The sequence below is a fragment of the Aphidius gifuensis genome, linkage group LG1 (genome assembly GCF_014905175.1).
Source record: "Aphidius gifuensis isolate YNYX2018 linkage group LG1, ASM1490517v1, whole genome shotgun sequence".
Taxonomy (NCBI): Eukaryota; Metazoa; Arthropoda; class Insecta; order Hymenoptera; family Braconidae; genus Aphidius; species Aphidius gifuensis.
Window position 1 is genome coordinate 2,807,213 of NC_057788.1, and position 17,793 is coordinate 2,825,005.

General features: G+C 21.1%; 1 protein-coding gene across 1 annotated transcript in view; it reads right to left on the reverse strand.

Moving 5' to 3' along the window:
- Nucleotides 1-5,546: 5,546 nt before the first annotated feature.
- Nucleotides 5,547-17,793, reverse strand: part of LOC122860941 (irregular chiasm C-roughest protein) — a 38,937-nt gene continuing 26,690 nt past the window's right edge. The window contains exons 3-13 of the mRNA XM_044165023.1: nucleotides 16,691-16,923; nucleotides 12,243-12,443; nucleotides 11,854-11,981; nucleotides 11,545-11,696; nucleotides 10,872-11,182; nucleotides 10,453-10,693; nucleotides 10,061-10,225; nucleotides 9,693-9,940; nucleotides 8,922-9,157; nucleotides 7,896-8,025; nucleotides 5,547-7,593 (exon numbers count right to left, since the gene is read on the reverse strand). Coding sequence (XP_044020958.1) covers nucleotides 7,501-7,593; nucleotides 7,896-8,025; nucleotides 8,922-9,157; nucleotides 9,693-9,940; nucleotides 10,061-10,225; nucleotides 10,453-10,693; nucleotides 10,872-11,182; nucleotides 11,545-11,696; nucleotides 11,854-11,981; nucleotides 12,243-12,443; nucleotides 16,691-16,923 — 2,138 coding nt within the window. The 3' untranslated portion in view covers nucleotides 5,547-7,500. The remainder of the gene's footprint in view (nucleotides 7,594-7,895; nucleotides 8,026-8,921; nucleotides 9,158-9,692; nucleotides 9,941-10,060; nucleotides 10,226-10,452; nucleotides 10,694-10,871; nucleotides 11,183-11,544; nucleotides 11,697-11,853; nucleotides 11,982-12,242; nucleotides 12,444-16,690; nucleotides 16,924-17,793) is intronic.

Below are 17,793 nucleotides of genomic sequence, written 5' to 3' on the forward strand. Positions count from 1 at the left end.
TTTTTCTTTTTTTAATCTTTATTTTTTAGAGGAATACAAAATACTTATGTACAGATAGTTTCATAATGTAATAGTTTAATAGATTCTGTGTTTTTTTTTTTATTTATTTACTCATTAATTAATTTTCTTTTTTTTTCCTTTTAATATTTTTATTTATTTATTCTTTTTCATTTTTAGGAATGGAAATAATCGCAGCGATTTTAATAGTAAATACTAATTTAGTCTGTAGAGTAATTGTGAGCAAGAGCTTATTTTAATATATATATATTTATATAAAAAAAAAAAATTATATTTGGATTATCTTCGGAAATACATACATGTACTCAAGAATGTAAAAGTTTGTGTATCAAGTGTCAACACATTTATTCTTTCAACATTTTTTATTAAAAATTATTTCTATTAGAAAAAATTTAAAATCACAAATATGAATTATTATTATTTCAATCATCAAATGATTGAATTGCTTTTTTTTTTTTTCATTTTAAAATTCCACATTTGTCTGAGCAAAATTTCGCATACACTGTGAAAGCATATTATTTTATTGACACGTTATTTTAATTTTTTTTTATACTTTTTTTTTTATATATATAATAATTATTTATTTTTCATCAATCAATATTTCTAAATATTTATCTATTATCAATATTTCTAACAGGCACACTTTTATTTATTTATTTATTAATAATATATATATTTATATCTCAAAACAATTATTTTTGTTTTTAACTATATACAAATTTAATTATTTTTTTTTTTTTTTTTTTTATGAACGACAATTTTTAATTGACGTACATATTACTTGCACTCGGTGAAATAAATTACTTATCAATCAAAACATAATGCTACCACACGTTCATATTATTTTAATAATTAATTTTTTCTTTTATTTAATATATTTATATATCCAATTTATTTTTTACCTAAAAAGTTGATAATATTTTCGAAGATAATCCAACAATTTAATTGCATTTCATTATCATATATGCAATGATTAAAAAACTTTTAAAGTAACATGAGTTTAATTACATTGCATATAATACAAAATGACTGAATTTTATTTCTTTATTTTTAATTAAAATATGCAAAAAAAGAAATTGATTAAAATGGTTTACTTAAAAATGAAATTGCTCAAATATTCATGATAAATATAAATGAGTTTTATTGGTGTTCTATTTTGTTTTTATAATAAAAAAAAAAACTATATAATAATTACTATCAACTTTTGATTTTTATTTAAAATATTTTTTCAGTTTTTGTCATTTTTAAATTGTCATTAGCAAAAACAATGTTGTAGAGAAAAACAAAAAAAAAAAACGGCTATTTATATGGTAAAATTTTCATTATCTCTCAATCATAATACTTGTTTTTGCAAAAATATGCGATAGCTTTTTTTATTATTATTATTATAATTTTTTATTGACAGAGTAAAAATATCAAGTTAATTTTGTGGATTATTAACGACTAAAAATGTTATTACGAATTTTTATATGGCAGGATTTAATAAAATGATAAATATACATTCATGTGATTACAATATATTTTTTTTTCTATAATTATTAATGAAAATACATGATAATAATAAGACAAATAATATACAAAAAAAAAATAAAACTTAAATTAAATAATAAATTGCTAATTTCGTAATACTTATAAAAACAATGATTAATAAAAAATAATTAAAGCACTTGTATCAACGTTTTAACGTGTAAACCTTAGAAACAAATAATAATATTAAAAAATAATAATAATAACATAAAAAAAAAAAATCTATATAACATTATAAAAATTAAGAAAAAAAAAAAAAAATATCATTGTTCTTTGGCAACGAAAACATTCTCAATCAAATTGTGATGTCAAGTGTGGAAATTTTTTTTATATTAAAGCATACCACTAACATCTTTTAATTATTTTAACGATAAATACGTGATAAAGCTTTTATCCAAATTAATATTTTAATAATAAATTATATCTACTATAATTAAGAGTTAAAAAAACAAAATAAAATATTGAGTATACATTTAACCAATTGGTTTTTAAAAACAATAATTATAACAAATAATAATTTTAAAAAATATAAAACAAAAAAAGTTATGTTTTTTTTATGTTATATCAATTGTTGGCACGCTATTATTTTCGATACGATATGTGTAGATGTGTGTTGATGTGTGATTTATATTTATTTTATAAATTTTTTGTACGAACGGAAGATCTCACGCAAAGATACACAATAATCACCACTGCCAAAAAACATTATCAACAATTTTTAATTTCAAGTTTAAATGTAATTTTAACTTTAACCTATTTTTATTTTATTTCATTTTATTCCATTTTATTCATTTACTCTAGTCTTGAAATATCAACAGTGGTGTAGAAAAAATAATAAAAAATCATATGAAAATAAATATTATTCAAAGAAAAAAAAAAATAAATTTGTGCAATAAAACTGCGAGTATTTAAATGCAGTCTTTGATCGATCTGCTGGTTAATCAGTCTGTGTGATAGATTTTTTTTTTTTTCATCTAAAATTTAACAGTATTTAATTGGCTTATTTACAAAGCAAAAAAAAAATCATTTAATTATTGATTAATTTTTTTTGATGTACATTATACAATTTTCAATAATCAACTTTTTAAAAAATTTTTATCTCATCTTTACATATATTATATCGTCTTTCATTGTCTGTTTCGTTATTATTATTAATTTAATTTTCATAAAATTATCATAACATTTTCACACTGTACAATGTAAATTTTTTAAATATTTTTTTTGTATTTTTTTTTTCTCTCAATTGTCTGCTGTTTTTATAGAAAAACAATAAGTCTATTTTTTAATTATCATAATTTCATCTATACTTAAATTGACATTTTCCATTAAGCTAATTTGGAATTTTTTATTTTTATTAATATTAATTATACAGTGTAGACTGGATATATAAAAAAATGAAAAAAGATATGTTATGGATATACGAAATGTGATAGAAAAAATTGTCATTATATTCAGAGGTCAATATTAATATGTATAGGTATTAATTTTTATGATTTTTAAAACTTTATAATTGTCAATTTTAACACATGAAATATTTAAATGATTGTGGTAAATAAATGGAATTTAAAAAAGAAAAATAAAAAAAACATTTTTTGGCAACGGTTCAATTTGATGAAAATAATAATTATTTTATTCATTAAAAATGAATGAAATTTATTTATTCATTATATTTATATGCAGAGTTAATTTATTGACAAAAAAAAAAAACGAAAAACAAAATTATATTTATATGATAATAATAATGAAAATGAAAATATTTGGTTTGCTGTGTTTGCTTATTTACTTGTCTCTCTGATATTATAAATAATGAAATATTATTTTTTTATCATGGGAATGTTTATGTGATTAATGAAAATTGAAAATTGATAAAAAAAATATTAAAAAGTAGTCTGTATGTGATTTTAAAAATCTAATGTGAAAATTTGTTTTATTACACTTTCAATATTGACTTCCAAACCGTTGCATTTGTGTTTCAATTTGTGAATTTGTGTATTTGTAAAATAATCATAATAATTTTGAATTACAAGTGAAAATAAATGAGAAATTGATAAATGGCTACAAAAAAAGAGCAATGATTTGTTTATAAATGGTTAATGGTTTTTTTTTTTTTCTAAAAAAATTAAAAAAGGGAGATATTTTCACACTGTTTAAGTTAATAGCTTAACATCGAGAAAAATATACAGTTATTATATATTATTATCTATATCGCTCAGTCAAATTTAAAATAGATTATATTCAATATTAATAGATGTAAGTACGCAAAAGTATTATTTTTTTTATCATTAATTTTTTTAAATTTCGATGGTAAATAAAATAATAATTTAAATTTTTAATTGAATGTAATTTCGATCAATAATATATGGAGCAGAATTTTATATAGTTTTCTTATTTTTCTTTATCACCTTGAGATAAATTTTGTAATATTTTAATAATTGATTTTTTTTTTTTATTCAAGTATTAAAATTATAAATATATTTAAAATTTTAGCTTCAATTTTTTCAATTGGTTTAAACGGCTGACAGTATATCATCTGTAATTTGTTTTTTTTTTTTTTTTTAATTATTTAAAATATTTATCCTCTTTTCATCATTGCCCTATTAGTAATTTGATTGACATCAAATTTTTTTTTTTAAAAACCATTATTAATTTATGAAAAATTTAACTAGAAACTTCTGTTAATTTTTTCCTTGAAAGTTAATACTTTATTTCGGCTCTTTGTAAATTCGAAATAATTATATGATTATTATTTTTTTATTTAAATCTATATACTTTTGAAATAATGAAGCCGATATAATTTTTTTTTTTTTAATAATTGACAGATAACTAATTAATTATTGCAGAATAATCTGCAGTTAAGAAGGCGTAAAATTATCTAATACTCAAAAACTGATATAAACTTTTCTAATATTCTATTAACATACAGCAGATCATCCCAATGATTGTTTTAATTTTTATTTACTTTAATATAATTATTTATTTTCTTTGAAGTATACGTTGTTGAATCTACTTATTATTTTTTATATCGTTGCATTTAGATTCAGTTGTATTGTTAATAAAAAAATTTCCAAGTGACTTTATAATATCTATAATATATTATTTATATTATTAAATCTCTTTAAATTCCAATAAGCAAAATATTTAAAAATTTGTGGGAAGATATACCTCTAATTTTTTTGTAGATAATGCTTAATGAAACCGTCAAAAAGTATTTAAATAGTCAACAGTCAATGCTATTGTAAACATTGTTTATAATATTTATTTAATTTTTTTTTTTCACCAATTAGATTAACTCAAATGAATAAAAAATAAAATTGATGAGATAATTTTTTTTTCTCTAAATATTATAATTAATTTTCATTATCAATGAACGAACGAAGTAATGGAAAAACAATTGCACTTAATTTTTTTTTTTTTAAATCAAATTAGAACACGAAATAGCCTTCAGGTGAAAAGACACATCGTAAGCCCGAATTCACATTAATTATTTGTTAGTTAATTAATTTTTTTTTTTTTTTAATCTTTTGTTTTTCCAATGAAAATTTAATTATTTAATCTCAAAAGTATGACACACTTTTTTTTCTCTTTTTGCAATTTGTTTTTTGTTTGCAATTTAATATCGTCACTCATAATATATATTATTATTATTATTATTATTTTTAAAGCAAGAATACCACGAGTTTGTGAAACATACATTTATCAGTGGTTTTCACAATCACAATGTTACCTAAACTTACAAATTACCGTGAGCAATAATTTCAGTTATTTACACTCAATATTTTACAGACATACACACAGTGTTGAGAGACTATTTTTTTTTGTTTGTTATTTATTCTATCTAAATTTTTTTTTTTTTTTTTTTTTTTGAGACAAATATTCAGCAATTATGAATGATATTTTTTTATTATTTAATTTTTTTTTTTTAATTTTTAAAACTCTGCATTTGCGCACAATTTGAATTTTAGGATTTATTTATTTTTTTTCTTTTAGTTTTTCACGCAGCCACTCGATTCTTTTGTATATTTTTTTTTAATTTTATTTTTTAAATAATTGATAGGCTACCCTGTTTCGTTATACGTTGTCAACACTTTTATCCCCAGTTTGAAAAATAATTAAAAAAAAAAAAAAACAAAATAGATAATAGAAATGAAAAAAAAATTGCCAGTTTCCATAGTTTGAGAGGATATATACTTTGTGTAGTATTGAAATTAATCGTTCGATGAAAACATACTTAAAAAATCAATATTTTTGTCTATTATTATTATTAAATTTTCATGTGAATTATATATTTTGATATTTGAATTTTTATTTACTTTACAATTAACAATTATTTATCTACTTATTTATTCATTTTTGTAAATACTTTCTTTTTATATTTTTTTCATGATTTATATTACTTTTTTTCATAAACAAATAAATAAATAAATATTGATGAGAAAAGATGAAAAAAAAATAACATCAAGGGCCACGTGATAATATTTACTAATGGAAAAAAAATTAATAATTATGATTGACAATGTTTATTGTGCGTTTTTAATAATAATAATTTTTTTGATAATAAAAAAGAAAATCTGTCTTTTCGATAATTTAATATTTTTTGTCTTTAAATATTTTAATAAATTTTTTATAATATTTATATATTTACAAGAAGCTGTTATTACTAACACGCTTATTTTCATAAAATTATATTTAGTGCCATTAAATTATAGGCTTTATATTTATTTCTATATTTTTTAATATAATCCATAAAACAATTCAGCTACCTAAACACAATATGGCTATGACAATGGACTTTAACTATTTTTTTTTCATTTTTATGTTTTTTTTTATATAAAAAAAAAATGCCTGTTATTTAATTAACTATTTTTCTTTTTAATGAAAATTACTTTTCCCTAAATAATCATTGATTAACTGAATAAATATTTTAATATTTGAATGGAAAAAAAATTGAACACCCAGTTTTTTTTTAATGCCATTAGTCCAATACAGATTCAGGCAGCTATTATTATCAATTGGGACATTTTAATTTATGTGGAAAATCAATTGTGAATGACGATTAACGAGACAATGAAGAAAAAAAATATAAAAATAACAATTGTTTTCAAAATTGTCTGCGGTTAAAAAGGACAGTGAATAATGTTTAAATGTTTATTACGATCTATAAAGCTTAGTAGATCAAAGATTGTCAAATATCAATCGAACTGTTTTAATTAATTAATTAATTAATTATGTTATTGTTTTTCTTTTTCTTGAAAAAAAAAAAAATTCAACAGTTTTATATTGTGTATTTAATACACATTTTCATCATCACTTAATCCCAATGTCGTTAATTGAGCTTGTCCACGACTAGACATTTAATATCCTGATAATTTTAATGAAAGCTCATATTAATTAATCACGTTATCGTATCAAACAATAACTTGGATAATTATTTTTTTTTCTTTCTCTTATTAATTTCTTGATTTTTTTTTTTTATTTATCAGCTTAAAATTGCCACAGTGTTGTCAGACTTTTATATCAAATTTATTTTTTATTTTATTCATGTAAATTTGATAATTTTAAAGATGATATTTTGTTGATTTTGTAGATTATTGTAAATTATATTAATTATAATTTTATATAATTTTACAATTCGTTGTATTGTCCATGAATTTAAATTTTATATTAAATTTCATAAATTTACGTGGAATTAAAACGTTGATGTTTCCAATCTACGCTAATTAACCTCATATATAATTTGACGAGTATTTGATGAACTTTGTTCAATTAATTTTCAATATTTATCACTTGCTATTTATATTATAGCATTATATCTTATAATGAATTTATAACTTTGTTAATAAATTTAATATTTCATTGATATAATTATTTGTTTTTCTATTTTTCAATTTTATTCATCATATTATTTTGATGATTAATTAATTATTATTATTTAATAATCTATTTTAAATCCTTATCTCATACGTGTGTTGCCAATGCACCAGCAGTTCTTTTTACTGTTGCAATACCACCATTTGGTCCACCAGTTATATAATGCGCTGAAAGTGGTGCCTGTAATAAATCAGAAGAAAAAAAAAAAAAAACAAATTTAATTAAAAATTACAATTATTGTTTTCTTAAAATTTATTCACCAAATTTTCATATAACTTTTTTTTTGCATTGTTATTCAGAAATTATTATGAAAAACTTGTAATAAAAAATAAAATTTTCGTTTATTTTAAAAGAAAAATACTTGAGATAGTGTATAAAGGTAAAGAGATAAAAAAAAAAAAAAAGAAAATTTCTTTCGTTTTTATTTTTAGATAAAAGCTATACAATCAACAATATATATATATTTTTTTTTATAAACTTACCTGTGGACCGGCACCATTGAGCGTGCTCAAACTATTCATTCTCATAGCTTGTGTATAAGGCGGTGGTGCTGGTGTTACTCCTGGTATTGCTGTATGTGGCGCGTGTCTTAGATGTTCAGCAGCCGACATCCTGATAATAGAAAGAAAAAAAAAAATTAAATAAAAAAAATTGCTTAACCAACCAGCCAAAAAATTGGCATTTTCAGGAAAATAATAAAAATCAAGATGACAACGACGATGATATAACCACGTAAATGTCATCAAACGAGCGAAAAATATATACCAAATTTTTTTTTTTCTTTTTTCAACGTAACTTTACAACATTGAGGCAAAAAAGAAAAAAAAAATGACGAGATTCTAAACGTTTTTCAACTACGTTTAAAAGTTAAAAAGGAAAATGAACAAAAAAAAAAAAACGACAATGAAAAATGCTGCTGTATATTTTTTCTTTTTCCTTATAAATTTTTTCATATATAAATATTTTTTTAAAAGAGTTAAATTGAATGAGATATATATATTTTTTTAAAAAACAATATTATTCTTGTTTTAGTGAAGCTTGATATATTTTATTGTCCATTGATTATTCTTGTTCTTTATTAAAATTAATTTAAACTTGAATAAATTTTATATATAAACACGGCGGCAAAACGAAAACTCAAATATTCGTTGAATGTAATATTAGTGTATGAAAATTTTATGACACATGATTTATTAATGAAGTTGTTTAAGTCAAGTTTGATGAGAATGAAATTGAATTTTTAAAAAAACATTTAAATTTTTAATGATATTTATAATAATTTTATTATTTATTTTTGTTTTTATATTTTTAATTGGACATTTTTTAATTTTATTATTATTCTTTTATATCTTTTTTTTTTTTTTTGTGAATATATAATTAATAATATTTGAAAAAGTAATAATAGTAAAAATAATATTTCTAGTGGGTTTATTTTTTTTAATTATAATTTTTTTTTCTCATCTCTGATACGATAATCTTCTTAGCTAAAGTTTCGTAATATAATTTACCTGAGATAGGGATTTCCATAAGTCGCTGAGAAACGTGGATCGATTATTGGAGTTTGTTGTGGCGTTATGTTGCCTAAATTGGCTGAGCTCAAACCAATTTTTTTAGTTGCCAAAATGCCACTCGAGGGTACACGACTCAAGGACTCGCGGGATGAATCAATTCCCTGTGTTGTTGGTGGCATATAATCCCTTGAATAATCGACATACGGTACATATCCATTGTTATTGCTGCCATCCTATTTATTAACAACAACAAAAAAAATATATATATATATTTACTAATAATCAATAATGAATTAAAAATAATCAAACAATTCAGATATTTTAAATGGCTTTGTATCGTTAAACAATAATCCTACTATTGTTTGTGTAAAAAAAAAAAAAAAAACAATGTAGTATAGTTAACAATTAATTTGTAAATGAAAAAATATAATTGTCTTTTTTATTTTCTATTATAATTGTCTGAAATTAAATAGTAAAAAAAAAAAAATAATTATAAATTGATTATATCAATGTTCAATTAATTTTTATATTTTAAAAATAATTTTCAAATATCAATTATGTAAATTGAATAAAAAAAATTCAATATTACATATGAATTTATTTATTATCAATGAAAAAATTTTTTTTAAAATTGTATATTTAAACAAACTCTGTTGTATAAATGAAAAAAATTTCTAGAGTAGTAAAAAAAGCAAAATACATACAATGTAGATAAAAAAATAAAAAGGTAAAGAAAAATGGAATGATATTATGATCTAAAGTACTTACGTTGTTCTTTGGTGGAAAAGAGGGTTCCGTGTAGTCAGCACTGTATCGATAACCAAGGGGATTAGGCACTGGGCCGGCAAGAGCCAAGGCATTTACACCCCTTGTACTTCCTTCACCCTCACTGTCGAGAGCAGTCACGCTCTCAGCGTTGCTCACGCTAGATCCGGCTCGTATATCCGCTTTAACATCCGAGAGATTGCTGCTGCGATCACTCTCCCGGTAACGGTCTGTATTTGAATCTGTCTCTTCTTTTAATATAACACACAAAATTAAAAATAAATAAACATTAATTTCCCAAAGACTTTAGAGCAACAAAAAGTAAAAATAATTTAAAACAAAATTATAAAAAAATAATAATAATTACTTACGATATTTACGTAAATCATTATCAGCAGCTTGTGCTGATCTCATTCTTGGTTGTTTAATACGTTCACGACAATGTATTATTAATATAATAATAATAACAACGAGAATAACACAAATGACAAGTCCAACAATGATGAGAATTAGTTGCCAATCAACTGGAATCAATGCTGAGCACAAAATATTATATTTAGTTTCTTGTTCTAACTTTAAATTACCTTTGAAGATTATACATATTAGGGCAGAAAAAATAACAGTAGTTATAAAGTACTAATAGTTATAATACGTATTGATTATATCTTATGATTTAAAATGTTGATATAATGATCATTATTTTAGTTTAAAAAATACTGTATGGTTATATAAGTTTTCATTTGATTGATAGATTTAAACTTACCATGAGTTGTTAATTTAATAATTACTGAATCAGTACCAAAACTATTTGTAACTGAACAATTGTAATCACCAAAGTACATTGAAATAGGCTCTAAAAGTGTTATAGTGCTGACAACTCTCTCTGGTGTATATTCATCTTGCACATAAAATGGTGTATTGTTTAATGTGAAATTGAGCTCACGACCACCAAAGTTCCATACAACAGATTCAGCTTTTGGTACTGATATTGCAGTACATTTAACCTAAATAGGTAATTATTATTTTATTATTATTATTATTATTAAAGTTTATATATAATTATGAAGAAAAATAAATAATCACTATTATTTTATTATTCATTTTGATTCCTCTAATTAGAGTCAATGTTTTATTATTATTATATTTATTTTAGAAAAAGAGGAAAAAATTTTTTAAGCATACCTTAACTACTCCTTCATCTGGAACATATTGGATTTTTTGTGATACAATTGTTGGTGGTGCACGAATAAATATATTAGCATAACCAGTTAATTCTAAAAATCCAGGTACATGAGCTTTACAATAATAACGTCCAGAAGTTTCAGGACTTACAACAATACTTATATTTGAACTTGTTGCAACAATACGATCAGATTCTTCATGTATCCATATTATTTCTGGTGTTGGATTACCATCAACATCACATTGTAATACTTCAGTTGAACCATAATGGGTTTCAACTGATACTGGTGAATGTCGAAATTGTGGTCCATCTTGATAACATAAAAAAAAAAAAATACAATTCAATCAACTTGTTAATTATTTTTATAATTTGAAAACTTTTTTACATATATAACATTGTTTGAAATGAAATTTAAAAAAAAAAATAATAAAAATCATCAGTTAATGAACAGAACGAAGAAGAATAAGTAAAACAGAAAATAAAAAAAAAAAAAAAAACATAATTAAACATTGGCCAATGAAATTAATTGTTAGATAGTTACAAATTTAAATTGAAAATTAAAAAATTTTATTTTAAACTTTGAATTTAATAATAATAGCATTTTATTTTTTTTTTATTTTTTTATTATTGGTGTAGCTTTGAGGATTATACCTATATATGTATTAAACTCACATGTTATATCTAGTGTTTCCGTTTCCTGACTTTTGCCAACTTCATTGTGAACTTCACATTTTACGATTGCATCGTGCAATTCTCTTGTGGCATTATGGATTATCATCTCCGTTGTATAATCACCTATTACTGTTTTTTCATTTATATACCATCTAAAAAAGAAAAAAAATCGTATATTTATAATTTTAAACATAAACACTGTATCGTCAAAAGAACAACTTAAATTAAAATTAAAAATTTGTTTAATTATATTTAGGAAAAAATTGGGTCAAATTTTTTTTTAAAAATAATATTTAATTTAAAAATTACCTGTATTCAACATCAGGTGGATTGGCTTCAGCACGACAACGAAATCTCAATTCAGAACCTTCAATAATTCGTGAATTTTTTGCTAAACCAGATCGAATTTTTAATGATACTTTTGGAGCATATCGTACCTATAAAATAAATAAATAAAAAAATCAGATAATTTAAAATTATTTTAAGCTGAAAAATCTCATTGATTATGGTTAATTATTTAAAAAAAAAATTCAATTAAATTGTCTACATGTCAATTGTCTTGTCAAAATGAGTTATAAATTATTAAAATTTTTCAAAGTACATATTTTGTAAGAAAAATAATTTAAATTAAAAAAAAACCTAATTAATAATGAAATGAAATTTAATATTTAAAATATTAATAGTAAGTAAATACAAACCTCAACTCTTAATTTGGCATTTTGCGGTGTTCTATCAGCGGCATTTTGACTTTGACATGTAAATGTTGTATTATGATGTTCTTTACGTGGCATTACTTTTAAAACTGATCTAACAGTGAACAATGGGCCATCTTCAATTTTATCTATTGATGTTTCAATACCACTGTGTAATACATTTCCCAATCCATCAATCCAGGTTATCTGATAACATCAAAAATTAAATATTATGTTTCAAAGATTTATTCAAATATTTACTCAATATAATATATTTTGGTTTTTATAAATTTTTAACGCGAATGATTTAAACTTTTTAATGTATTTATTTATTTTTTTTTTTCTTTATACAGTTGATCAACATCTTATTCGACAGTTTTATTTACCATCAATAACATATAGCTCAATGTAAACTGGGGTGGTTGTATCCAAGCTTTGGGTAAATTAACATGCAGATTGAATCACGAAAAATAAAAAAATAAATAAATAAAAAATATACATCTAAATTGTATTTATCTGGCAAATAAATTTACCAAACTGATCTGCAATCTGGTTTAAATACAGATTCAGAAAATATATATAATTTAATTAAATTTTAAAAGTTATATATATAAAATTATTATTTTCTTTGTCATATATTATAGAGTTTAAAACATCAACCAAAATAATATTTTTTCAAAGTTTCATTTCCGTTTTAATAATTTAAAAAATATTAAAAATTAAAAATTTCTTTTTCTTCAGTTTGTAATATTTAAACAATTTTTTTTCTTGATAATGTATGAGGATATAGATAATTCAATTAAGATTGGATATTTATAACATATATATTTTTGAAAAAAATATTATCTATAAAATTTAAAACTCAAATAACATTAAATTTGTAAGTAGAAAATAAAATAATAATTTAATTAATTATTAAAATTAACCTAATTAAAATGTATAATTGTCATTTGAATAAAATTAAAATTGTATTCACAGAGGTCATCAGGTCAATTAAATTTTTTACACTAGTGATTAAATTTTAAAACAAATAAACAAAGTTTTTCTTGTCATTTCGAATGTTGAAAACTTTTCTCATTGTTACATTTATATATATATATATATCTTAAATGAAACAGTCAATAGCTGTATAGACAACACTTTATTTACAATGAAAAAAAAAGCAAAAAAAAAAATAGTTCCAAAGTATCTGACAGTTTATATTATTTCAAAATAAAAAAGCAGGCAATGCAATATCTTATCATTAATTTAAAAATAAAAATAATACAAATTTAAACAATATTAAATTGCAATAATATTTATTTCTTATTTTTTTTTTTGATCAAATATTGTATTGATAAAAATTATTTCAATTTTAAAATTTAATAAAAATTTAAAAACTTATACATTTACTATATTTGATTTATAATGGCAAAATAAAAACGAGAATTTTATATAGATGTCTAAAAATAATTGCATTATATCTGAGATAAGATTATATTCTTTATAAAAAAAAAGAAATTGAATCTACCATTTTAATATTATTGGACGAAGGGAAAAAAAAAACGAAAAAACAAAAATTAAATTGCATAGAAATGAGAAATAATAGACAGCATAATTATACTTGAGAAATATATAATGATGACACTGCAATAACACTGATAGTGGCATCGATTTGTTACCATTTATCCGTTAATACAATTATGTCAATATTTACAGTCACACCCATCTATTATAATTTTACTAAAGCGATACGATTGTTTGGTTGAGTGTCATTTGATTGTCCAATGAGTTAATTAAATTCATTAATTGATATATACATTGTTGATAATTTATTTATATGTTATTTCCTTTTATATTTAAAACATAAAACTTGACTAATATTACAGATAAAATTTTTGTCATTTATTTGACACAAAAAAAACTTTTATAAAATGAATTTTATACATTTATTTTATGTAAATATATAAATTTTTTCGTTCAAATAGATATTCAATTATTAAAAAAATTTTATTACGATATGAATATATTTTCCTGTAAAATTTTAGGTATTTATATTAAAAAAATTTTAATAAATATAGATATAAAATTTTTTTTGTAATAAAAAATAATATGAAAATTTAACTTTTTATTAACTAAAAATTTATATATATTTTTAATAACGATACTGGAAAAGTACATTTGCAACCAATCGTGTAAAATTTTTGAAATAAAATTATATAGTAAAATTTAATTTACTTATGTTGATAATGAAAAACGAAGAAAAAAAAAAATAACATTAAAATCAAATAATAAATTAGATAGTTAAAATAAAAAAAAATAATTTATTATTTAATCAATATAGATAGTATAAAATAGTTGCTTTAAATAATAAAAAAAATGAAAAAATAAGTCAATTATTTGAAATGGTATTTTTGCTGTTGGTGCCTTTACTTTTCACGCGAAAACTATTAAAACTCTGAAGAGGCTGTTGGTGAGATCCCATCGGCTAAATAAACTTTAAGTATATATATGTAGATAAAAAATTTCAAGACAGCCGCAGAATCACTGAGTTTTGGCAGAACGCCGCAATGTCGAAACAACTTTTTTAGTTTTTACTAGAATAGTTGTATTTTTTTTTTTTTAATTTTCTTTTATATACTTTATTTTATATATATTATTTTAAGACTCATAATAGACATAGTACATTGTCTTTAACTTTAACAATTTTATTTTATATCTTTTGCTGATTTCATATCTTGAAAATTTTAAATTTTTAAATGTATTTTTTTTTTTAGTAATCTATATATATTTCATTATTTTTAATTTCAAAAATTAATTTTGGAATCTTATTATCTTTTTTAATTTTTAATACCAATTCTATATTTAAAATTTTAAAATCCAAATGTAATATAAAAATAATTGAATTTTTTTCTTATTTTTAAAAGATAATTTCATTTCGTTTTATATAATCACATGAATATATTATATCTTTATATTTATATGAAAAATGATTGACAGGAATAAAGAAAGAAAATTCAATTGTTATAATACTTGGTGATAGTTTATACTTATTTTTGTTAATTATAATTTGATTTTTAATTTAAAAATATTTATTTATATTAATTGGGTTTTAAAAATACAAAATAATTATTACAAACCACCTGTTAATATAAATATATATTTAGAAAAACAATAAAAAAAAAAAAATGTATCGTTTTAATGTCTCAACAATTGATATCAATTGAAAGTAAATTAAATATCAGTGTATTTTTTTCTACTTAATATATTTGTTATGTCTGGTCGTATAAAGAACTAGCGTGAGATGTTGTATGAGATTTATCACAGATAGTTTCTAAGGTGTTAAAGAAAGAGAAGGAATGATGAAAAAAAATAAAAAAGAAAAATGCAGTGAGAGATTGATCGTAAACGGCAATACATACCTTGAGGTATAGCTAGAGGAAAAAAAATAAAGAAAATGAGATGAAAAAATAGAGAAAAAAAATCTCAAAAAAGATATCAAGATGTGTAATGGTATGAAGCACGAAAAAAAATATAAAAATATGATGAAAATTGTATGAGACACGATGAAATATACTCTCTTATTGATGATGGATTTTTTTCTATTTACACTAGAAACTATTGGATAGTAGAAATAGTATTTTTATTTTTTTCAAAGAATAAAGAAAACAAAGACTTTGATATAAGACAAAATGAAAAATGTACAGTGGTTAAAAAAAAAAAAAACAATAGACATGAAATTACTATCAACTTGACAACAATGCAAAAATAAATAATATTATTATTACAAAGAAAACAAATAAATTATATTTTCAAATATTAAAATAAAATATGATTGATAAAAAAAAAAATTATAATAAGAAGATATATTTACTGACTATTATAATGTAAACTGATATTTTTCATTTTAAATATAATAAAAAATATAAAAAGTTCAATTACTATTAAATTAAATTTAAATCTGCATAATGAGACACAACGAAGTTGAGAGAGTCAAGTTGCCTGTAAAATTGTTGAAATTTAATGATATGAGGTCTTAAATGGCTCTAGAAAAAAAAAAAAAAAAAAACTGCAGAATAAAATAAGTGCCAGAGGTATAGTATATAGTAGAATGGAGTGGGTTAAGTGTTATCTGGATAAGTATATGACTCTTTCTAGTCTTCAGTCTTGTGCAGTGAGTAGCGCGTGCTAGAGATCGTCATTTTAAAAGTGGTATATAGACAAAAAAAAAAAAATATATATGTATCTTCAAGTGGCCAAGGACTTGAGAATAGCACATATAGACAAGCGACCTTATATTTTTTCATCAAGTAGTATTCACCCTGAGGTATTTTTATAAACAGCCATGTCATATATTTCTTTAATTTGGTATTTTTTTTTTGGACATTTGAATAATAAAATTATCTGTTTTTTTTCCTCATAAAAATATCAAAAAAAAAAAAATTATAAAATTAATATATATAATAATGACTTACGTCAGCAGCTGGTTTTCCACCAACACTAATGCATTCCATTGTCAATTCACGATCCTCTGTCGTAACAAGAAAATCACCCTGAAGGATTTTTGGCTTTTGTGGTGGTACCAAAACACTGAGTCGTGCAAATCTCGAACGTAAGCCTGGTTGGCCATCATTAGTAGGTGATGCCTGACACTGATATTTTCCATCATCCTCTAATTCAACTGGAAATATATGTAATGAAAAATCACCTGGAAAAAAAGAAAGACATTAATAATTTTACATTTATTTATAAAAGTAATAAAATAAATGATTAATAAATTTTATTTATAATGATGTTTTATGAAAATTACTATTGGTAATTATTATCTTTATATTATGTGTTTAACTAATATATGTTAAACGGATTTAGATAACAACTAAATTCAATTTTAATTGTTTTTATAAATTTATATAATTATTGTTTACTAACAAAGGGTTTATCCGTTTATACTGTAATATTATAGATTGTCATAAATTCATAATAGAACATGGTATGGTATATTTTCAATGGGCTTAACAAAATAACTGGCTTAAAAATTTGTAAAAAATTCATGATGATGATACTAGTTAAACTCTGTTGGATGTATTAATTATATTTGAAAAAAAAAAAAATGTACTTGTATATTTTATTTTTTTTAGAATTTTTATTGTCTTATTTATAAAAATATATTTTTAGCTTATAATAGACAAGCTGCTTTTAAAATCAATAATTAAAAAAAATAATATTTTTAAATTGAATAACTTTTTAAATTTTTTTAATCATCCATGTGAAAAATGTTTTTTTTTTTTTTTTTTTTGTTATTCATTTTTGAAAAATCCAGCAGATACAATTTAGAATAGAAAAATTTTTCGAACAAACTTTATCAGTTTTTTTTAATATCAAGAGAAATATGAAATAGAATATGCCAATTTAATGAATATAGATGTATTGATGAGTCAAAGCCAATCAAAATTGTTGAAATGTATTGAATTTTTTTTTTTTTTTTACGTTATTAAAAAGTTTATTTATCCAGTGAATAAAAAGATAGTCATATAGTTTTATTTTTTTAGACAGATTTTCCAGTAAAAATTATCAGTTT